Source organism: Chaetomium tenue, assembly GCF_020726465.1.
Source record: "Chaetomium tenue strain MPI-SDFR-AT-0079 chromosome Unknown F5144scaffold_4, whole genome shotgun sequence".
Classification (NCBI taxonomy): domain Eukaryota; kingdom Fungi; phylum Ascomycota; class Sordariomycetes; order Sordariales; family Chaetomiaceae; genus Chaetomium; species Chaetomium tenue.
Genome location: NW_027117332.1, coordinates 4,158,414 through 4,182,489, shown reverse-complemented (window position 1 = coordinate 4,182,489; position 24,076 = coordinate 4,158,414). Strand labels below are relative to the sequence as shown.

Sequence of the window (24,076 nt, the reverse complement as noted above, 5' to 3'; positions counted from 1 at the left end):
CTAAGAAACCCCCATGTGGTGCGGGAAGGATAGGACCTTGTCCATGTCCATGTTAGGGGTGGAGAGTGCAGGCTGCCACTGAAGGGCGGGAAGCAAATGAAATTTGACAAGGTTGCACGGCTCGGTGGTGCCTTTAGTTGACAATCCGATGGGCATCATGATCCTTCTCTGTTTTGGGGTACCTTTGGTCCACGTGGTACGGTAGTAGGTACCTGAATCCTGATGGCCTCTTCTGGACTCAGGACGACTGACCACCCTTTTTGCGGCGTATGCCAGCGCGGCCCCCCCGCCTCCACACCCCAGACTCTGGAGCACTCGTCCGCTGCAGCAGTAAGCTCAATAACTGTCTGTGGAAAACAGGTCTACCAACACCTACCTTACTTATGGATAGTGGTGCCAAGAAGAGACGCAATGCGGACTTCACCGAAATGAGAAGATGAAGGTTGCTTGCTGCGTCGGAGAGAGGTTCACCCACTGGGTATAATAAGTTGGACCTGTCAGCCTTTAAGCGCAGTGGCGTTCTCCTCGGGAACGGTATTTGATCACGGGTAAACGGCATCGACTGGCCCTGGCTGAGCCTGGTGGCCATGAACCGCCATCCTGCCGCAGTGTGGCGTTCAAACTGCTCAGGCCGCTTGAAAAGTTCATTCGTTGATACGGTGCATCAAATCAGGAGAATGCCAGTCAGGAAGCGAGAGCGGGAAAACGTATAGAATGCTCGGCATTGGAGGTCCAAAGCGGAATAGGTAAAGATAGATGCATGTGTCTAGTCTGTATATGCTTACGAGGTCTTGATGAGCCGTGTGTAGACCTGCCTGCATAGGTACCTTACCTTTTGCTATGTTTCCAGGTCTCCTTTACAGACTGGGGTCAGCCCGCATGGTTGCATTGCTCTGAGCTGTGCAGAAACGGGCAGGCTCCCATGTGGCTGCTCTCATCTCTCAGTCCAGCAGTAACAATCCCGCTTCTTTGCCCACATGCGTGCTTACCTGCGGTAGGTGTGTGGTCGGTCCCGAGTGCGTGTCTATTGATTGTTCTCCACACACACATCATCTCTGATACACCAATGAAGAACTGTAGAAGGATGGAGGCGGCCCAACACGGTGGAACACTAAATTGGCAAAATGCCCGAAAGTGGCATGCATGACATGTCGATGGCCCCCAACACCCATCTCTCACCGACGAAACCCTATAGGGTCGCAGATGGAGAACGGAATTCCGCGTCGGAGTTCCTTAATGATGGATGAGTTCCTTTTCTGCGCCGTTGTCAACGTTGGCCAATGAGGCTTGGGTACAACTTCCGGAATCCAATGTTGGAGAGCATTAGTTCATGTCAGCAATCCCAGGCTCGGCTGGACAGATTGCGCCATGTGGAATGGCTTATCGATTTTGGTAGAAAATATCCACGGGACCGGTTCCGGGCTCCCCTTTTGCGTTACACAAGAAGCGGTCAACTTGTGCTCCCCCAGGGAAACAAGGTTGCAGGAAACAAGACTGCATGTCGCCTCGTTCAGGTCCGATTATGAAACCTACCAAGCCACATGGTCTGTCAGGTTTGAGGCTTGTTGAGTAACCATTCTTTTCTTCTGTTCCTGTCTGTTCCTGAGGGAAGGTGTTGCGTTGTCAGCGGCACTCGTGCTCCCTCGGTGACCTCCGTCAACGCTATCAGCTCGCGACTTCTCACGCTCAGGTGCCACCTGGGCTGTGCCGTGTGGTACACCTCTCTCTTCCACCAACCCCCTCTGTCCTATTTGCCCCCTTTCTGTGAACGTCTCATTCTACCTATGCCTTCCTAAGCCGTCAACATCAGCCCGCGTAGCCGACCTTTCATGACGAGAGCCTAACCGGCTCAGAAGAAACCGCAAGGGAAATGGATTCCCATGCGAGGATAAGGCGCCATGCAAGGCTCATGCGTTCCCTTTGCGTCGGGATGCGAGTGTCACATTCCCTATTGCGATCATGAAGTATAAGTAAAGGCTTTGTCTCTCCCGTGTTAAGTAGCGTTGCCCCTAAGCACCTCTCCCGGACCCTCAAGCCATCATCCTCACCTTCATCATGCACATCTCTCCGTTCTACCTCGTCGCCACTCTTTCCCTTGGCCTAAGTGCCTTGGGAAAGAAGACCAAAAATTTCGTCTGCTCTAACCGAGCGTCGGAACAGTGCTTGATTGCCAAACACATACCCTACAAAGTCCCTTGTGACTCTGACTATAAGGAATATAGCCTAACGCATAACCTTCGTCTTCCAATCAAGCCAGCTGCCATTGTGCTGCCCAAAGATTCTAACCAGGTCTCAGCCGCCGTCATCTGCGCTGGCCGGAGTGGAGTCAAAGTCCAGGCCAAGTCTGGTGGGCGTATGTTGCTCGCCTCCCACTCCCCCCTCCGCATGTGTCAAAACACTGACATCAAGCACGGACAGACTCGTATGGGTCATACAGCTCTGGGGGCATTGACGGCCAGGTGATGATCGATCTGCGTAACTTCAACAAGACCGTCCTATCCACCGACGGGACCAACATCGCTAAGGTCGGCGGCGGTGTTCGCTTGGGACCCATGGCCTCGGCCGTGTATGAGCAAGGCAACAGAGCCATTTCTCACGGCATCTGCCCGTCGGTGGGCATCGGCGGGCATTCCACCCACGGTGGCTGGGGCTACACTTCACGGGCCTGGGGGCTTACACTCGATCACATTGTGTCAATGGACGTTGTGCTCGCAAACGGCACCGTGACCCGGGCGAGTCCAACACAGCATCCCGACCTCTACTGGGTGAGTGACTGGTTAGGGCTTGCTTGCTCCATCTTTTATGAGCGGAATTTCCGCCAGGAAGCATGCTAACCCATGTCCAACAGGCCATGCGAGGAGCTGCCGACAGTATCGGCATTGCGACTAGCATCTCACTGAAAACACATCCGGCCCCCGAGGAAGTCTGCGTTTTTATATACGAGTTCCCGACCGTCGCCGAAAGTGTCCAAAAGTCCGTGAGCATGCTCATGGGTATCCAAAGCTACATGAGCAACGCAACACTCGTCGACCGGCGTCTGTCCCTTTCAATGCAGACGACCGGGAACCCAGACCCGGAGTCTGGGAGCTTCACCAGGGGCCTCCTCATAGCGGGCGTTTTCATGGGCAACCTCAGCGAGTTCACCTCCCGGATAGAACCAGAGCTGTTACGGCAGGCCCCCGACGCCCCCTTAACCCACGAAGTCCAGTCCTACAATTGGATCAACTCGCTCCGGCGGCAGAGCCCCGACGGCACGCTGGACGGCAAGCCGGAGTCGCTCGACTTCTTTGGCAACAGCGTGACCATCAACAGCCCGGGCTTGACCGAGGAGGCCGTGACCAACTACTTCACCTATCTCCTCACGGGGCCCGCGCCGCCCGTGTCGTTCGAGGCCAGCATGGAGCTGTGGGGCGGCGCCGACAGCCAGATCAACCTTGCGGCCAAGAACACGAGCTTCGCGGCGTTCCCGCACCGCAGCGTCTTCTGGACGGCCCACAACCGCGCCGGGGCCTCTCCGGACGCGCCCTTCCCCGAAGAGGGCATCACCTTTCTCAACGGTCTGCGCCAGGCTATTATTGATGGGTTGCATGCCCCGACGGCTGCGTATCCAAACTTGCTGGATACCAGCCTGACGCGGGAGGAGGCTCATAAACTGTATTATGGGGATGAGGTGCTGGCGAGGTTGCAGCGCATCAAGGCGGCGTACGATCCGAGGAATCTCTTTTGGAATCCGCAGTCGATTTGAAGATGGGCATTTGGTGCTTTGCCACCTGTGGGCTGTATGTCACGGTTATGGCCGCATGCAGCCGGCCGGCGGGGTACGCTGGCAGTACCCCGGTCCAATCACTGCGTACGAACGCGCAGCCAATGAAGGAACAGCCCTGTTGCTCATAAAGGGCCGTGCCAAGGGAATGAGCAGGTGCTCATTCTGCTCGTTAAGGGAACTGTGAGCACCCTGAGCACCCTTAGATAGCTAGTATATAGCCACTAGTCCTGGAGAGCTCTGGGAGTTCTCCAGTTAGCAATCACAACTACAGTTCGCTACAAGCTCGCAAGCCTACTGTTGAGACAAGTCTATTGTTGTGCACCCTTTGGCTGCACCGAACCTAAGCATCCTAGAGAGATTACCTTCACCGAAGCTGAACCCTAACAGGATAGGATCCTGAAGTAAGGTTCGTCACACTGTATGAGTTGTACCTAGGTATTTAATGTGATTTTAGTCGATAGATCAAATAGACCGGGAAAAACTTGAACTGAATCACTTGAATGTTTGGGAGATTTGAACTAACGTATATTATAAGCGAATGACCCATATAAGCGAGTGACCCAGTCTCCACTACCTTGCAACAACTATCTACAATTACAATACAACAGCCCTAGGAACTAACTACAATTACATCGGAAATAGCTGTATCAGCGACTTCTACAGCCTCCTGGCAAGTGCGCGCATTATGGCCAGGCTTGCCACATGTACCACAGCGCCGAACCTTCGTACGAGCCCCCCCTGTACCACTACTATCCGGCTGTGTTTCCTGCAGTGCCCCCTTACCCACATCCCTCTGGTCCAGTAGATCCTGTGAATCTTGTACAGTAAGTGCCCCTCCAAGCTGTATACGTGTTCTTTTGGCTTTCCGGCGCTTGCTTAGTGCTTCGTTGGCCTTACGGAGCGAAGAGACCTCTGATTGAAGAAGAGCCACTTGGTGCATTACAGCCGTTGCACCTTTGGCAAGCTGGTCAACTGCAACTAACACCGAAGCTGGGGAGCTATTTTGATGGCTGGCAATCCGGGTCTTGATGAAGTCTGACTGCGAGTGGGTTTCCTGGGCATTATACGGGGTCTTAGAGACCCAAGGTTGTGCAGTACCAGGCCGGGAGTTTGGGGGTGTTGGTGTATGAAGCTTGACATCCAGCTTAGAAAGCACCCTCTCTGGATCGAATGGTACGATGCCAGCTCCTGCAAAGCCGCCCTGGATATTCCTCTCTGTCATGGAAGCAAAGAAGGCTTCGCGAAAGGCACAAAGGAACTCGAGCTTGGTGATATGGTTGAAGTGTGCGCGCATCAGCTCCTCGACCAGGCGACCGTATGTCTGTTTCAGTGGCCCGAAGCAGCCAACATCAAGTGGCTGGCACTTGTGGGAGGAGTGTGCAGGCATGCAGAGTGTGATGATCTTGTTGTCCCGGCAGTAGAGCTCGAACTCGGTGGAGTGGTGGCTTTCGTGGCCGTCGAGAATCAACAACCGGTATATGCCCTTTGTCCGGGGCGCCGTATGGTAGTCGAAGTGCTTGATCCACTCAAGGCCAACTGCATTGGTAGTCCAGCCATTGTCGGTAGTCGCAATGCGCCAGTCGAGTGGTAGATTGCACTCGCGGTACCAGTTGGCGAGGTGGTATTGCGCGGCCAGGATGATGAATGGAGGGATGGCCCAGCCAAGGGCGTTAACCCCCTGGATCACAGTCGCCCATTCGCGATTACCAGGCTGGGCTAGCTTTGCCTTGCCACGGCCATCTGAGGTCGTAACTACCATACCTGGGAAGATCATACCCATCATAAACCCAGTCTCGTCGAAGTTATAGACATCGTCGTCTAGGATACCGTACTTGGCCTTCACATTCCGCACAAGCGTAAACCAATCGCCAATAACCTTTGGATCTTCGCACTTGGCCCTCTGGTAATCGTATCTACGTGTACGACGTGTACGGAGCTGTGGCTGGCGTTTGACGAAGTTGTGGGCCCAGAGCTTGCCGACAGGGGGCGCATCGCGTTCGCGGAGCAGGTGGTTGGCCATATCTTCCACACCACGCAGTCTAGGGGGAAATGCGCGCGCATCCAGTTCAAGTATATACTGAACTATCGTACGCTCTTCGAGATCTGTGAGCTTACGCGAGTTGACTGGCATATCGCGTCGTGCAGGCTTGCCGGCGCGACGACGACCTAGGGTTCTACGGTCGACGCCATATATCTTAGCTGCGGCTCGTTCGGTCAGATTCTTGTCGTTCTGAAGAGCTTCGAGGGCCAAGACTATCCGGTCTTCTCTTAAAGTAGGTGGCATCTCAGATGGTTGAGGAAATTGATGTTGGGTGCAAAGGTATCGCGTCGCGTAGAAAGTGGGTCACTCGCTTATATGGGTCATTCGCTTATAATATACGTTATCAGGTTACTAATAGCAGGGGTTTGGAAGTCGTTGATCACATATGTTTCCAGATCTGTGAAACCAAAACTGAAAGCCAAAGAAGAACCTGGAGAAAATACCTATTTTCAACATACCTAGGTACCTACCTATCTGACCTTACTGCAATGTTCCCTCCCTACTGACCGAGGTAGGTACCTACCCAAGTTCCACAAGTTGCAAGTTGCAACTGGAAATCTAACCTCCCAGAATTGAGAACCCCATTGCAAAGAAAACCATCTCTCACTCCTATGAGGCGACTCCAGAAGGTCAATCCACGGCCATTGCTGCGTCGCCCTCGTCAACAACCCGGAAACGAAAGGCAGCGGCGCAAATCACAGAAAGGGTGTCCAAAAGGCAATCTACTGCGGTGGTCGTGTCTGCAAGAGGACGGAACAAAGGGAACTCGGCAAAAGAGAGCACAGAACTAATCCTGGATCTGCTTCAGAGCCAAGATGTGTTTGCCGCAGGCCAGGCAATGGCGGACCTGCCGGTGCTGACCGAGTTCGACGCAACTACGTGGAAAGACCAGAACAAGCATTTCCGCGACTTGGCGGCGAACAACCCTGACGCTGATAAGAAGGAGATTCAAGGGGATAGCATCATGCTATCTAGAGCCCGAACTGCCCTGGTCCGGAGGTACAAGATCTCGGGCGACAAGTATTTCATCACGGGCATGAAAACGCCCCTGTTCGCTTACCAGTTCGTTGCGACTGGGTGGATGGTTGGCAGAGAACTATCTACTGAAGGACCCCAAGGAGGGATCCTGGCAGATGCCGTGGGTCTGGGTAAAACGGTGATGACCCTGGCGTGCATCGCTGGCAATCCTCCCACGGAGGAGGACGAGAAAAACGGGCGGCGGATTACGCTAGTCATCGTGCCAGCAAATGGCGTTGGCCAATGGATCACAGAAATCTACAAACATAATTAGCGACAAGATTTCGGCGTGTCACTACAGAAAATCGGACATCATCCACGAGACCGCGCGTGATTATTCCTCGATTTGGTGAGTAAATCCAAGTCGCCATGAGTCTCCACTGGGCCACGTAGGTAATTACACTACGTCAAGCAGACACCTAATGAGTACACATAGGGTCACAAGTTACGAGGAAGTATCGTTACATTATCCGTCCGACAACAAGCTCAAGAAGTACACGGGAAACAAGCTTCTCACGCCGGAAGAGTGCGGGGAACTCAGGGGAAACCATCTAGGGCCGTTATTCAAGACTGCTTTCTACCGCATTATTCTCGATGAAGCGCACGGAATCAAGAACTACAAATCCCAGCGTAGGATAAATTTCCCCAGTCTGCCGGAAACGCTGACGCTGACAAATCATACTTTAGGGATGAAAGCGTGTGTTAAACTGACCGCAAAGTATCGATGGGCGTTGACTAGAACCCCAGTTCACAACCGGATGATGGGTAAGCAGCAAGGAAAACCGCCAGTTCCAGTCTTCCTAAATGACCTACTGACACCATCTTAAGAGATATACCCGTACATGCATTTCCTGAGAGCTCCGGCGTCGTCGACTCCTGGCGAATTCATGGCTAAGTATCTTCCGAGAGGCAAGGTTAGAGTACGAACAAGCCATCAATCATATTTTGTGTTGAAGACGGCCCTAACCCATGAACAGGCCGATAAAGGTGGACCACTTGCATTGCTTCTCGAGAAGACAATGCTCAAGAGGTACGTTGCTAACTCCAGACAAACATTCCAACGTTGTTCTAATTGATACACAATAGGAGCTTGAGCACTCATTTCTTCGGACATGCTCTTTTCTTGCTTCCCCCCCCCCCCGTGTTCTGGACCCAGTTATGGTAGATCTATCGAGGGAAGAGACGCTGATTTACAGGTAACCCCTCCTCAAAACCAACACCCATGCTTCACCGTCGCGGTGGTGACGGGAGAAGGCAGGGAAAAGTTAATATTCTATAGGAGAGTGGAAGGAATCCTCCGCAGTCGCGTCTCTGCAATATTGAGGCGGGAAAAGCCCGGGGGTCCAAAGCCCGCGCCAAATCCGGGTTCATTGAAGTCCTGCGGCTCCGCCAAGCAGTCTTTCACCCCTTCCTTCTTGAGACCTTGATGAAGGATGTGTTTGAGTCCGAGGACATCAAGTGGCTTATCAAGGAGCTGTCTAAAGTCCAAACTCGGAACCCCTTCATCGACCAGATAGGTCTATGGTGCGAGGAGCAACTCCAGGTCCAGACAGGTTCGCAAGGAGGCCAGCATGAAGGGCTCGGTGCCAGCTTTGACATGATCTCGCATTTGGAGAGTGTCAAGCAACACAGCGACTGGCAGAAAGAGGTGAAAAGCCTTTGTCAACGATGCGGTTTCGTACCAGACCACGCGTTCCGCCCTGAGGTAAGCCTTCGTCTAACAAGAGTGCAAATGTTCAAGCTAACGGCAGAACTTGGTTAGTGCGGACATGTGTTCTGCCGAAGCTGCGTCGAGTCACTCGTTGCAGGGGAGAGCGCGACGAAGAACAGTGGGTGCCGGAGGTGCAACAAGTTGCTTTCCAACATCCGGAAGTCGCTTCCATCGCCCCAACCACCCAGATCGAAAGATTTAGCATATGGACTGGGCCTTCGTCATTGAAACCGCGCCGCAGAGGAGACGGCGTCAATGGAATCCAGCCAACCACAAGAAATAAGTCCACATTCCTTGCCGACAGCGACCGGGAACTCCCGAACACTCTCCTGCCCAGCGCCAAAACAATCATTCTCAAATCCAATGCTCCTCAAATGGTGCAAGCTCTATCCGGAGGACAAGATCATCGGTAAGCCAGATTTCTTTCGCATGTCAACAGCACGGAACTCCGCCAAATGGCGCCCCTTCCTCTTGGACTTGATGCTGACGTGTTACGAAGTCTTCACCTTATTCGTTGACGGCGGTCGTATCGTTGGTAGAATGCTGTAGGACGCTGACCTCGACTTTCTCTACTACTTCGGGAGCATGTCCCACGAGGAGAAGTACAAGGGGGTCAAGGACTTCACCGAGAAGAAAGAAATTCGGGTTCTCGTAAGTACTTGAGCATTTGCTGGACTTCTGCCCCCTTCCCTAACGGTGCGCCTTTAACTCCTGCGTTAGGTGGCGTCCATACAATGCAGCGGACAGGCGTTAAATCTCGCGTGCGCCAACCGCGTCATCATTCTGGACGTGTGGTGGAACTCCGCTCTGGAGCAACAGGCCTTCGGCCGCGTCTACCGCATGGGTCAGACAAAGACGACATACTTCGGCCGCATCCTGGTGCGGAACACCATCGACGTTCGACTGTCTCATTTGCAATTGGCCAAACTCAAGACCATTGCTAGGTCTATCAAAGAACACGACTCATCCGCGACGGAGCTCACCGCCGAAGACGTTGCGTCTCTCCTGGGCCGGGTGGTGCGAGACAGCGACGGTAATTTCGTGGACATCGAGGCCGATTATGACGACGAGAGTAGCATCGAGGCCGAAGATGCGGATTGGACAAACGCCTCGGATAAGTCCGGCGGCTCCGTGGGCGAGTGGGATCAAGAGACAGTGATGGAGGCTGGCAGCAGATCTAACCTCGATGATCCCGAAAGCTTGGAGTGAGAAGGCCGCTTCGGAAGGCCTTAAGGGGATCAGGGGAGGTATAGGGGTGATATCATTAAGAGCTACTGCTCTCCGGATATATCACTGATGGGTTCACACGTCATGAAAACAATGACGATTGCTTTGCCAGAACCTTTACGCATGTTAAAGGGTAATGACCCGTTGCTCATTATAGTATAACATTCAACATTTCTGGGAGTCAGACACTAGCTAGTTAGAAGCTCAATTTAGCCATCTTGCTTTACTTCACTGTCCCCATCCTCTTCAGAAACTCATCGTGTCGTACCACAACCCTCCGCAACTCCACAGCATACCATGGTAAGCAACGAACAACGGATCAAGCAATGAAGACATTGTGTCGCACAGCCCCGAGACAAGGCGACTCACGAATACCAATATACAATCTAGACCCTCCCCAAGTGACTCAAGCAACCCACAACCGCCGCCCGGTCACGACATACCCACCCTAGAACAGGCCCAGACCACAATATAACGCACCGACAGACGTGACACAGCAGCCACATGCGCGTGTGTACCACGCGCACTCCCGGTCCCCGACAATCCGACCAGGTTGCTCCCATCTCAACCCCCGCCACCCCAACCCACTCCAATGACTACTGGACTAGGCTTGATTAGGTAGGTAGGCTCAGGACAAGGGACTGAACCTTGCAGCAACACCAGGGTGCGTCCCCCACGTGCTGTGTGCACCCATACCACACCCGGGACGCACACCACCGATGGGTTCAGCTTTCAACGAAAGCCATCGCGCCCTGGAGGCGGCGGCACAGGGCTCGTTCTACTTCTTGGACTTTCAACTCTGCACAGAGTCCAGATTTTCCTCTGTACCGAAGACACCGACTCTAACTCTGGGCAGGGCCGGCAGGCTCTGAGCCAGCGCCCCTGGGAGCCCCCCCATGGACGTAGGGTCCAAAGTTTTGGGTCCACCTTCCCTGCAATGGCTTTGTTCTGTATAACTTTGTACATGTACCAAAAGAATAAGCACATCTGCCGCCGGATTCCCCAGGCTTCCTTCGTAGAACAAGAGATATATATGATGACACTGCGTTCCCGTTCGCTTGCAATACTGCTGGCCACGGAGTAGCCGGTGTGCATAGGTACCTATCGTTGTAAAAAGCGCCTATATATACCTACATGTAGATACTGACCAGTTTCCAGGTAAATGTGCTATACAGCTCATGTTCGAAACAACGATCAGATTCCGAAGTAGACAGGGTCTAACATGTCACAATGTACCAGAAGACTCCTGAGCAAATCCTGGAGGAGAGAGAGGCCCTGTACACAAAATTTGGCGCCTACATCGAATGGGGCTGTTGCCATTGCCGGGCGAGCAGCTGAACCAGGCGTGGCATGACGGACAACAAGTTTGAGAATCTAACCTGTAAGGGACAACTGGTAGATCACAAAACCATGACGCGAGATATGGAAATCGTTGGTGCCCAGCCTGTACCGGGCTTTAAGACCAGGCTACTAGCGAAGTTTAAACAATTGTTGAGCGTGGAAACACACGTACAGCCTCCAGCCCGCTACATTCCATGCGGCCATAAGATGTTTCGCTGTAGCACATGCTACTTCTCCCACGGAGCACATCACAGACGCCGATTGATGAGCGGTCTAGATCCTGAGGAGTTCGGGTCCCACGTGGGTTGCAAGACCTGCCGGAACAGCCGTCTCCCACTACGTTGAGCGGTGTATTGTGCTAGGTTCCTAACCGCTTGCAACGCCCTGACACCTCAACTCGAACACAGGATGGGGCCTGCGATATCCAGTAACTCTATACAGCGGGATTGTTTTGCCTGCATATACGTGGTATGATGATAGTTATATTGTTTGGTGTGGTGTGATGCCAGTACCTGCCTTAGTTAATATCTTGCAGACAGAACTTGAAATAGGTACATCAAAACGAAGGTTCAGTCGAGACACCAGAATAGAAGGCAAGGATCCATTGGATAACAGACCCCACGTATTGAGGCTTCTCTCTAACATCGTATGTGCAACTTGAACAGCGAGGGGAATACGCGGACGTGATAATTTTCCAGGTCGATCACATTGCAAGCGAGGCGTGGCAAGCGCCTCGACATGATGTGGCTGGCGCGTGTGTGGGTGGGCAAACGCATGTAGCCAATTGACACGCACGACGGCGCGTCATGAAGCCCAAACAGGCGGCGGCCAGTCCTGGGCCCCTTGTGGGATTTGCTCTGTTGTGGTCGGGCCCTTGCTGGTGTCAGGTAGATGCACCGTGCATACATACATGCTTGGTGTGACGAACCTACTCCAGGATCCTATCCTGTTAGGGTTCAGCTTTGTTGAAGGTAATCTCTCGAGGATGCTTAGGTTCGGTGCAGCCGAAGGGTGCACAACAATAGACTTGTCTCAACAGTAGGCTTGCGAGCTTGTAGCGAACTGTAGTTGTGATTGCTAACTGGAGAACTCCCAGAGCTCTCCAGGACGGGTGACTATATACATGTCTGATTCTAGGGTGACCAGTGTGCTCAGTCCGTCTGAGGAGATCAGTGGACACCGAGCTCACTGGTCTCTTTGTTCCTACTGAGCCCTCCTTCGTGCTTTGATTGGCGTGAGGTCTTAGTGATCAGTGTGCTCAGTCTGTCCAGCCTGGACTTGGCATGCTGAGCTCACTGATCACCCTGATCACTTCCCTAGCTCCCTGATTGGTTTTCCAACCGATTGGTCCGGGCGTCCTGCGCCCCGTGGTCCCACCTGTTGGCATATTCGTGACACGATGCCCCTCCTTCAGGGCTGACGTCCCGTCGGCCGTTTTTCCCAGCCATCTTCCTGAAGTAGAGCCAACAGTCCTCGTTCCGATCTGGTTAGTGATTCCCCGTCTTCCTCCACCCCTTCCTCTCGCTGCGTCCGGCAGCCTAATCCTTCATCATGACTGACGGGGTGAAGAAACGAAAGCAAAAACGAAAACAAAAATCCAGCACCGCGCGCCGTCATACTCGCGCAGCGTTATCCAACATCGTTGGTACCGAAATGGCGAAGTGTACTCGTTGCAGGGAAAAGAAGCTTCCTGGCTGCAAGGTTGCCGACAATTCCGACGTTTGCGGCAACTGTCTTGCTGTGGGCAATCATTCTTGCGACGCCTTTGGTTATAGTGATTCCGCCGTCCGTCGCATTGTCGACGCGGAGCGCGATCTGGACGAGAAAGAGCGTGCTGCGACGGAGGCGATCCGTGACGCCAATCGCGCCCTTGGGGAGTTAAACGAGAGAGAGCGTGCTGCGTTGGAAGCGATTCGTGATGCTCGTTCCGACGCGAGTCGGGCCCTTATGACGGCTCTTGAGAAGGCGGACCGTTTGCGGACCCAACGCCTAGCCTTAAAACGCAAGGCCTTGGCGATGTTTGATCAAGAGGGGGAGGTTTTGGCGGAGCAGGAACGTCAGGAGGCTGTCGTCGCGCAACCATCCTTGGGTGCCGTCTCCCCTTCCCTCTTCGATTCTTCCTGGGGTTTAGAGTGCGTCTCTCTTCCTACTCTCCCTGGGTTGTTGTGCTGATTGTTTTTAGTTTTTCTTCGGGCGACCCCTTCCTCGCCGGGGTTGATCTGTCCGTGGGGGTTCCTTTGGTCGGTCCGGGTTCCTCCGGTGGAAATCCTCCAACTCCTTGGGGCAGTTGAAGTTTGTAGCAGGTTGCCATGAATTGTCTTCGGGTCCGAAACCTGCCCATTTGACCAAATACTCGATTCGTCCCTTTGTGATGCGTGAATCCAGGATTTCTTCGACGTCCCAGAGTTCCTCCTCGTCTTCTGCTTCGACGCCTTTGTCTAGTCGTGCGTTCTTGGGTGCTGGCTCCAGAAGCGAGACGTGGAAAACGTTGGTCCGTAGTCGCATTGTCGAGGGTAACGCGAGTGCGTAGTTATTCTCCGAAATCTTTTTGTCGATTTTGAACGGTCCGATTTTGCGAAAATCGAGCTTCCTGCTTGGTCGCTTCGTGCGAAGATTTCGAGAAATGAGGTAAACTTTGCCCCCCTCTTCTAGGCGAGGTCCCTCGAGCCTGTTCTTGTCGTAGAACTTCTTCATTCGTGTCCTTACGAACTCGAGCTCTTCCTTGAGCATCGCATGCAGCGAGCTCATTCTGTCGGCTTTGACTGCCGCTCTGGGCACCGAAACATCGGGCCCTTGTCGCAAATCTGCTTCAAAGCCGTAATTCGCGAAGAATGGCGTGACCTTCGTGGTTTCTGTGACAGTGGTGTTGTAGGCGAGTTGCGCTGTCGGCAACAGCTCGACCCAGTCGTCCTGTTGGAAGTTGACGTACACCCTCAGGTATTGTTCGACGATCTGGTTGAGTCGCTCCGTCTGTCCGTCTGTCTGTGGGTGGTAAGCTGTCGAAAGCTTACTTCTCGTGCCCAGCTTCGTCATCAGGGCTTGCCAAAACTTTGATGCGAATTTCGTGTCTCTGTCCGTGATCCATTCCTCCGGCCATCCATGGACCGAGGTGACGTTGCGGTAGATCACGTCTGCGAGTTGTTCTGCCGACCATGACTCCTTGTAGGGAAGGAAGTAGCTCCATTTGGTGAGTCTATCCACCACTGTGAGGATGCTGTCGTACTTCGTTTCCGTCGCTGAGTCCTTGGATGTCGGAAGCTTGGTGATGAAGTCCATCGTCACCGAGCTCCATGGTCTTTCTGCGACCGGCAATGGTTGCAATAGTCCGTATGGTTTGTGTCGTCCTGGTTTGCTTCGTCCGCAGAGGTCACATTCTGCCAGGACTTCTTCTGTCGCTTGCTTGATTCCTGGGAAGTCATAGTTCTGCTTGATTTTTGCGATCGTTTTGCTGATTCCCATGTGTCCTCCGAGTCTCGACTCGTGGATCTTTCGAATGAGCTCCTCCTGGTCGCTGGGCCTGACGTAGGCCTTGTCGTGGTACCAGAGTCTCGTTCCTTCAAGTCGCAACCCTGCGATCTTGGATTCTGGCTCTTCTTGCCATGCTTCGCGCTGGTCGTCCGCGATGATTCCTTGGAAATCTCGTTCCAGTCGTTGTTCTCTGAAGGCCGCACAACATTCTATAAATGGTTGCAGAGGCCTGACTTCGGGGTCTTCCGACTGCTGCTGAAGCGCTGCGATTTCGTAGTCTTCAGTCGGTTGGGAAGCGTGCCGTAGCGATCCGTCTGTCTGCTGATGTAGCAATGGTGGTGAGGCTTCAGATGTGTTGTCGTGGTGATCTGCTCTCCTACTCAAGGCGTCCGCTCGTGCGTTTTCCGAGCCTTTCTTGTAGTGGATCGTGAAGTTGAATTCGGACAGGAATTCTGCCCATCGAGTTTGTCGTCCGTTCAGCACCTTCGTGGTGGTGAAGTATCGTAGGTTCTTGTGGTCTGTGTACACCTGAACTTCGTGTGTCGTACCACTGAGATATGGTCTCCATTCCTGAAATGCTTCGATAATTGCGAGAAGCTCCTTGTCGTGGATCGGGTAGTTGAGCCTTGGTCCTTCGAGTTTCTTGGAGAAGAACGCAACTGGGTGAAGCTTGCCGTCCTTGTCCCTCTGACCAAGCTGTCCTCCGATCGCGAAGTCCGAGGCGTCGGCTTCGACTTCGAATGGTGTGCTGGGGTCAGGCAGCATGAGTACTGGATCGGCGATTATCGCGTCGCGGATTCGTTGGAAAGCCTGCTCGTGTTCCTGCTTCCACTGGAATGTGGCATCTTTTTTTGTGAGTTCGTGTAGGGGTCTCGCGATGTCGCCAAAGTTTTTGATGAACATTCTGACAAAGTTGGCGAATCCGATGAATCCTCTGACCTCGGTGGCGTTCGTTGGTGTCGGCCACGCCCTGACAGCTTCCAGTTTCTCGGGTTCGATCTTGACCCACCCTGGGGAGATCTCGTAACCCAGAAACACTGTCTTCTTGACATGAAACTCGCTCTTGTCCTTGTTGACTGACAACTTGTGCTCGTGCAGTGCGTCCAGCACCTGCCGCACGTGTTCCTTGTGTTCTTCGAGTGTCTTGGAGTAGATGAGAATGTCATCCAAATAACAGACTGCGAATTTATCGAGGCAATGTCGAATTGCGTGGTCGATGGCGGCTTGAAATGTCGCTGGTGCGTTGGTTAATCCGAATGGCATGACGAGGTACTCGTAGTGCCCGTAGGGTGTTCGGAAAGCCGTCTTCCATTCATCTCCTTTCTTGATGCGGATGTGGGCGTAGGCAGTTGGAAGGTCGAGGCGAGTGTAGTATTGTGCCCCTGACAGCTGATCTCGAAGCCTCGCGATCAGTGGCAGTGGGTAGCGGTTCTTCACCGTCTCGTTGTTCAACTGTCGGTAGTCTACACACATCCTGAGCTTTCCATCCTTTTTTGGAACGAAGAGGACTGGGTAGCCTGCTGGAGATGTCGATGGTCTGATGTGTCCAATCTCGAGGTTCTTTTCGAGATAATTCCTCAACTCTGCATCTTGCTTCTCGTTGGTGTGGTACACCTTGAAGAATTTCAACTGGGCTCCTTCCTTGAGTTTGATCTCGTGGTCCCAAGGTCCGTGATCAGGTAGCCCTGTAAGATGTTTTGCTGTGAATGCCGGGTGCCCTTTGTAGTCATCTGGGATCTTCCCCGTTGTTGCATTTTTCGGTGCGCCTTCATAGTACGCGAACTTGCTTCCTGACTCGATAAATGATGCTTCGAGTACTTTGACTTCTTGTGCTGGCAGCTCAATGCTTGCTGCTTCTTTCCGGTTGACCCATGTTTCGTGTTTGAGCTTCCCGTGCTCGTCGACTGAGACGACGGCGATGATTCGTGCCTCCCGTGTCTGCTTCTGTTGTCGTGTGCCGCTTCTTCCGGATTCCAGAGTGCGTTTCTCTGCACTTGCTGCTTCCTGCGGTGGGCCCGTAGAGGGGGTTCGTTCTGGCCCGCTGCTCGTCCGTGGCTCCTGTTCTGCGCGTTCTCCCATCAGGTTGGTTGGATGCTCCCGCGGTTCTCGCGGTCGCAGATGGCCATCTCCCTTCCAACTGATGTCTGGGTCGTAGTCCTTGTGCCATGGGCGTCCGAGAATCATGTCTTTCTCTGGTCCCATGTCCACGATGTCGAATACCACTCGGGTGGTTTTCCCTTCCACCTCCATGTTGAGTGGTTCTGTTTCTCGTCGTGCCCATTGTGTGTCGAATGGTCCCTTGACGATGTATTCTTTCTTCTTGATCCTCCATGGGATTCTGAGTTGATTCACAAATGTGGGCGAGATAAGATTCATCTGCGCTCCTCCATCTACCAACGCGAGGGCTTCGCATTTTCCCCATCGCGCTGTGATCCAGAGCCTGTTGTCCGGCTTGGTGTTTCGTACAGCAGCTACTTCGTATTCGTCTGCTGGGAGATCGATGTAAGGCTTTTGTTTGCGCCAGTTCTTCCTGTACTGCGCGGCCTGTTTCCGTTGTTGTGGATTTAGAGATCGTCGGGCCCCTCGGAGGGCCCTGAGCCGTTTCCCAAGCTCTCGTGGTACATCAAGGCGTCCCTATCCGCACCTTGGCTTGCGGCGTCAATCGTTTGGTGCTCCTGGAGCCATTGCATCATCTGTGGCTCCATTGGCTGTCTGTTCTCGCGCCGCTGCGTTCGCGTGGGTCGAGGTTGATTGCGTTGCGCCTGTAATCGCGCGTGCTCCTCCAATTTGGCGTCTGCGTGTACTAGGCAATCCGCCTGTTCGCAGTGACTCGTCCAGCGGGGGTTATTGCATCCTTCCGGCCAGGCGTTCTTAGGGCTGAACCTGAGCCTGCCGTCTGGGATCATGTCTACTTTCCAGAGTAGTGTTGCGGGGGCGCTTCCGTGGTCGTAGACCCAAGTCGTGGGCGCCGGTTCGCCGCGTTCGTTTCGTGGCCTGACGGGCCAGTGGTTTGACTGGAATTTGGTCTGGAAGTGATAGCGACATTCGTGTGCTACACACTGGAACCATGGTAGGTGGGCGTGGTCCCTTCGGTGGGGATCCATTCGTGGGTGATCCTTCTCCATAAGTTGGAACCTCCCGTTCACCCCTCTCAGTCCTGCCGTCTCTAGGTCTGAGGTCGGTTTCCCTCTGCTGAGGTATTGATGCCGGGACCAGTAGTCGTCCCAATCCTGGGCGTCGTGCCCTTGGGTTTTCCTTTGTCTCTGTGCCTCATGATAGGCGTAGTGTGGGAAGCAGACCCTGTCCATGTGGATTTCGCCGAAGTCCGACGACGGCCCGTCCCATGGGAGGTGATCCGTTACGCCCTCCCTGTTAGTTTGTTGGACGTCGTCGTGCAGTCCTTGTACTGCTTGGGCCATTCTGTCGAAAGCTTCCCCTGCCTGCTGCTGTTCTCGCGTAGTCGACAGTGCTTCGTCCTTGAGCATGTCTACTTCCGCAAGGAGGCGCTGGTGTTCGGCGTTCCTTCTTTCAAGGGTTGCTTCGAGTTCCTTCTTTTCTTCCTTGAGCTGGAATACCCTTTCTCGCAGGTCCAGGACTCGGCTTCGTAGAAAAGTTAGATTGGAGCCTGGGATCTCCGTTGTATCCCTTCTGGTGCGCCAGAGTCCGTTGTCTTCCTGGACTAGATTGAGTCCCCAATTGTCTGTGGTTATTGCGATGTGAGGCGGGGGTGCGACTTCCCCCCTCTCGTCGTGCCACAAGCAGAGCGCATACTCGTGCTCGGGGATCTGGTCGATGTCTTCCTCGGGATTTCCCTCATCCGAGTCTGTTGATTCGTCGATTCGTTCGAGGGCTCGGTCAATGTCATCTTCGAGGTCGTCTTGAGTGTAGCTGGCCGCTGCGACCTCTCGGAATCGGACTTCCTTCTTGAGCTCGTCGATGGTGGCGGCTTCCTTTCCCGGAACAGGCCGCCATTCTTTTTTGCTGCGGCAGTCGCGCTTGAAGTGGCCCTTCTTGCCGCAATTATAGCACGTGATGCCTGATTTGTCCTTGGCGCTGTTCTTTCTTCCTGCTCCTTGGATCGCGTCGACGTCCATGGGTCCTGAGTGGGTGCCAGAGGAGGTGCTCTTGTACTGGCGTTTCTTCTTGTCGTTAGCCTTGTGGTAAGCTGCGTCCTTCTTGCCGGTGCGCTCCTGTCGTCTTTCATACTGACGGTTGTCGATGGCGATGGCGCGTGCCATGTAAGTGTCGAGCGTCAGCGTGTCACGTTCTTCCTTGATCAGCTCGTCCTTGACATCGTCCTTGAGCCCGTCGTAGAAGCGTCTCTTCAGGGCGTCTTCTCCCCACTGGACTCGGAACGCCTGTTGGCGGAATTCAGATGCGTAGACGGCTGCTGACTTTTGTTGTCGAAGCTTGATGAGTTTGGACTCTGCCTGGGATCGTTTGTCGAAGATCCCAAAGACTTGCGTGATGGCGTCTTCGAAGTTGACAAACGCCTCGAAGATCTTGTTGGTCTCTTTCTTGCGTTCGTCCTCAATACGCTCGAGATAGTCCCGCTGAGTGGGCTCAAACCACTCGAGGGCCCTACCCTCTAGGTAGGTTGCTGCAAAGAGCACTTTGTCGGCCTCTTCGCTGAATGAGTTGAACCGGAAGTAGGACCGAAGTTGCGTCAGGAACCCCTGGAGCTCGTCCCTCTTGGTGCCATCGAACTTGGGCGGCTTGGCAACCTTGAGATGGTCCTGGCCCCTTTTGGGCGACGCGTCCTTGGTTCTCAGCTGGTTGACCTTGGCTGCCAAGTCGGTGAATGCAGTCTCGACCTTGGCGGCGTTGGCGGCAGTGTCAAGTTGCTTGGAGATGCCCTCGATCAGGGCCTTGACCCCCTCGAGTTCTTGCTTGAGGTCGTTGTTATCGACCTCTTCGTCGTCGGAGTCGGGCGTGGGTCTGGCCGGGTTGGACATAGTGACGTTTGACCTTCAATCCTGAACTGTAACAGAGTTAAAGGGAGTTAGCAACGTGTGACGAACCTACTCCAGGATCCTATCCTGTTAGGGTTCAGCTTTGTTGAAGGTAATCTCTCGAGGATGCTTAGGTTCGGTGCAGCCGAAGGGTGCACAACAATAGACTTGTCTCAACAGTAGGCTTGCGAGCTTGTAGCGAACTGTAGTTGTGATTGCTAACTGGAGAACTCCCAGAGCTCTCCAGGACGGGTGACTATATACATGTCTGATTCTAGGGTGACCAGTGTGCTCAGTCCGTCTGAGGAGATCAGTGGACACCGAGCTCACTGGTCTCTTTGTTCCTACTGAGCCCTCCTTCGTGCTTTGATTGGCGTGAGGTCTTAGTGATCAGTGTGCTCAGTCTGTCCAGCCTGGACTTGGCATGCTGAGCTCACTGATCACCCTGATCACTTCCCTAGCTCCCTGATTGGTTTTCCAACCGATTGGTCCGGGCGTCCTGCGCCCCGTGGTCCCACCTGTTGGCATATTCGTGACACTTGGTTATTGCGTGGACGGAGACGGGTAGCTGTTTCAGTCTCAGATTACCAGGACTGCAAAGTGCCAGTTGACCCCAGTGGTCCGGGGTCATGGAATCAATATCAACCGTCATCAGCCATCCCCAACCCAACTCAACCTTGCCCAGCCCAGCCCAGCCGCGCCCGGCCCGATCCGATCGGATCCGCTCCGCCTCCAACCCCCTCGAGGCCCGCTCCCTGGGCCCCGGCATCCGGAATGTCAACCGTATTATCCTGGATGCCTGGCCGCTTGCAGTACCCTAACACCCCGAATACAGGATAGATCCTGTAATATCCAGCAACTCTCCAGGGCTAAATAGTTTTATCCCCTTACCCTCTAAATACCAATTCGGTTACCACTAGTAGACACAACTCGTAATTCCTCGCAGCCCAAGGTAATCGACGCATCAGGACCAATACGGGCATGGAGCGTTTAGGCAACAGACCCAACCACATAGGTATCGAGGCTTCTCCCTATATCGCCCATGCAGCCTGAACAGCAAGTGGGATGCGCAGGCATAACAGATTCCCAGGTCGATCACATAGCAGGCCAGCGGTGGCCGCTTCCCACACCTCAGCATCATGTGGTTGGTGTATGGGAAAACGCATACAGCCACTTCAATGATACAAGCGCGAAAGTGCGTCATGTAGCCCAGAACAAGCGGCGGCCGGCTCCCTTGCCCGTGGCCCCGGCGGGGGGTCCAGTTGATGACACTCCTCACCCATACCATATGTAGCACTCACCGCACTCCATACCACAGGCGGCAAATAACGCATTCTCTGTTGGCTCGTTTGGAAAGACCTTTGGGATTTGGACCCCCTACTGCAACACGTCTGTGATCGGTTCTGTGGTCGGGTTTGCATGTAATACAGGGCAAGAACATATGGCCGCATTCCTTGTCTCTGGTTGGAGGTAGTATTTTCTGATCCCAAAACAGACCTACCAACTTCCTCAGTACCCTGGTCATACGGCCCGGGACAGGCTGGGCACCAACGATCTCCTTATCCCTAGCCATGGCTTCGTAATCCACTATTCTGCCCTCACAATACCAGGTCCTGAAAGCTTCCTCGGTTATACATGCAAGAGAGTGATTGTATTTGGTGCATTGACAACACGTCCAGGCGACGTACGCGGGATGCTTATCCAGGGATCCCATTTTAAATATCTTTGCCTTTTTGCTCCCAAGAGATTATCCTATATAGAGAGATACGGGGAAGAATGCCGTGGAAAGTCAGACCACTACCCACAAGTGCTCGAGGTCGGGGAAGGGCATGGGCCGAGACCAACCCAACCGGATGGCTGGGCCTGGAAGAAGATGGACAGGGAGAGGGTGAAGGCTGAATCAGAGCTGCTATGCAAGGCCATGGGACTTACAGACCCGGGACCGGACGGGCTGCTGGCCAGGACCCGAACAGTCGAGGGTCTTGATAAAGCTTTCGGCAGCCTGGTCGAGTGGCTCACCTGGGTCGCGGGGGAAAGCACTCCAAGGAGGAAGGCGAGCTGTGGCTACAGCTCTCCTTGGTGGACAGTGGAAGTGCAGCAGGCCGCCCGGAAGGTCAGAAAAGCCGAGAGGCTGGCGAAGGAGACGCGGGCAGAGTACTGCTGGGAGGAGCTCGGCGAAAGGCTCAAGGACCTTGCCAGAACAACGCGCGAAGCACGGACGAGGGCTTGGAGGAACAACCTGCAGGAAGCAAGCGAGGCAAAGAAGCCCGATCAGATGTGGAGCTTGGAAAGATGGGCCAGGCTACGGAGCTTTTTGCCGCCGGAACCACCGAGACTACCGGCATTCAAGGACTCGTCCGGGCAGGTAACGGCCGAAACGCACGACCAGAAGGCTAGCGCACTGGCCGAGAGGTTCTTCCCGGATCCACCGGCCAACCTAACGGACGTGGAAGATCAAACCTTTTTGGGCAGCTGGAACCCGGGCTTCGACGTTGTACAAGCAGTGACGCCGACCGAGATCACGGAAGCGATAGGAAGAGCAAGCCCCTGGAAGGCGCCAAGCGAGGATTTGCTCCCGATGGGCCTTCTGAAGGCGTGCGGAGCACCGTTAGCTGAAGTGCTGGCCCTTCTGGCGACAAGGTGTCTGGAGCTAGGATGGTTCCCGAACCGTTTCAAGAGGGCGAAGACTGTAGTACTACCGAAACCAGGAAAGGCTCCGCCGGTGTATCAGACCCCGGGGGGATACAGGCCCATTGCTCTGCTGCCAACCCTAGGGAAGGTAATAGAGTCAGTGGTCGCCAGGAAGGTCACTCAAACTGCAGAAGTCAACGGCCTCGTACCAGATGAACAAATGGGGAACAGGGCACACCGCTCCACAGAGCTGGCTGTCCGGCTAGTAGTAGCCCAGGTCCAGGAGGCGTGGAGACAGAAGGGTGCGGCGTCCCTATTGCAACTGGACATCTCAGGAGCCTTTGACACGGTCAACCACACCCGACTGCTAGCAACTTTGCGAGAAATGGGCTACCCGAGGTGGCTGGTCCTCTGGACGAGAGACTGGTTGACTGGTCGAGAGGCCACCCTTCTTTTCGACGGCAAGACGGCGGCACCGACGGCAATTCGGGCAGGGGTCCCCCAAGACTCACCCCTTTCCCCTGTTCTCTTCATCCTCTATATTTCCTCATTATACAAGCAGCTAAAAGACGAGCACCCTCACTTGGCTATAACGGGGTTTGCGGATGACACCAACCTCCTGGTGTTTGGTCGAAACCCCGAGGCCAATGTCCGGCAACTGGAGGCGGCGTGGGAAACATGCATGCGATGGGCGGACAGTCGGGGGATGAAGTTCGCCCCGGAAAAGAGCGAACTGATCCATTTCAACAAGGGACGACGGCAGTGGACAAACCAGCTGGAACTCACTAACCCAGGGGGAGGCACCAGCCCCGTCAGACCGAAGGAGTCTGCCAGGTTCCTGGGAGTCTGGCTGGACCGGAAGCTCAACTGGAAAGCCCACCTTGCGGCGGTGGAGAAGAAGCTGAGGACCCAGAGCTATGCCCTGTCGAGGCTAGCGGCATCGACGTGGGGACTGGGTCTAGCCAAAGCGCGAGAAGTGTACACAAAGTGCATCCGGTCAGCGCTGGCCTATGGCGCATCGTCGTTCCACATTCCCACGGATGTGGGAGGCGAACCGGTGAAGAAAGGCATCACCAAGGCCCTCGGGAAGGCCCAGAACAAGAGCCTGAGGATTGTGGCGGGAGCCTTTAAGTCTACCCCCATCCGTAACCTCGAGACAGAGACGTGGGTACCACCATTGGACTTATACCTAAACAAACGGCTTGCAGATTTCGAAAACCGACTCCAACAACCCAATCTGGACGACGGCCAAGGCGGCAGGAAGACGGCGGGGAGCGTTATCCTTACCGCCTGCCGCAAGATACAGCAGAGACTCAACTCGAGGAGGGGCAACAGGGGCCGACCGCGAACCTTGAGACCTCAAGGGCCCACGGCGGTAGAGAGAGCCGCGGGCACGATCATGCGCTGGACGGGGGGAACCATAGACACGGACAAGGCAGTAGAAGAGGCCTGGAGAGCGAGGTGGTTAAAGGAACGGGACGGCAGAGCAATCACCAGGCCGGCGGACGACTTTGACCATCAGCGGGAGACGCTATTCCGGAACGAAACCCTAAGGAGGCATGACGGTCTCAGCAAGGCGAGAAGCTCACTGCTCATTCAAATCCGGACGGGAGCAATAGGCTTACGGGACTACTTGTTTACACGGGAAGTCCCGGAGGTTCTGACGCCTGCCTGCGAGTGTGGCGAGGGACGAGAGACTGCCGAACACCTGGTAGTGTGGTGTTTGGCCCCACCGTTGACTCGAAGATGGGAGAGAACTGGAATTCGGACACGACGGGACTTTTACTCAGTTCTACACGGTATCAATCCCACGACTGCACGGCTGGCGAGGAGGATCCTCGACTGGCTGATGGACTCGGGGAGGCTGCCGATGTACAGCTTGGCCAGGAGGCTCGAGCTGGAAACGGCGGCCTGAAGCGCCC

General features: G+C 54.4%; 2 protein-coding genes across 2 annotated transcripts; both read left to right on the top strand.

Moving 5' to 3' along the window:
* Positions 1-2,055: 2,055 nt before the first annotated feature.
* On the top strand, positions 2,056-3,756 carry F5144DRAFT_534331 (uncharacterized protein; the record flags this gene model as incomplete). Its single annotated transcript, XM_066787012.1, has 3 exons — positions 2,056-2,353; positions 2,410-2,765; positions 2,849-3,756. 3 exons carry the CDS (start codon positions 2,056-2,058, stop codon positions 3,743-3,745), a joined length of 1,551 nt encoding a protein of 516 aa, XP_066643767.1. The 3' UTR covers positions 3,746-3,756.
* A 3,210-nt stretch (positions 3,757-6,966) lies between these two features.
* Positions 6,967-9,744, top strand: F5144DRAFT_650919 (P-loop containing nucleoside triphosphate hydrolase protein; the record flags this gene model as incomplete). Its single annotated transcript, XM_066793015.1, has 11 exons — positions 6,967-7,044; positions 7,079-7,173; positions 7,261-7,454; positions 7,981-8,020; positions 8,104-8,126; positions 8,159-8,550; positions 8,638-8,755; positions 8,873-8,944; positions 9,035-9,048; positions 9,085-9,186; positions 9,283-9,744. 11 exons carry the CDS (start codon positions 6,967-6,969, stop codon positions 9,742-9,744), a joined length of 1,590 nt encoding a protein of 529 aa, XP_066643766.1.
* Positions 9,745-24,076: the final 14,332 nt, after the last annotated feature.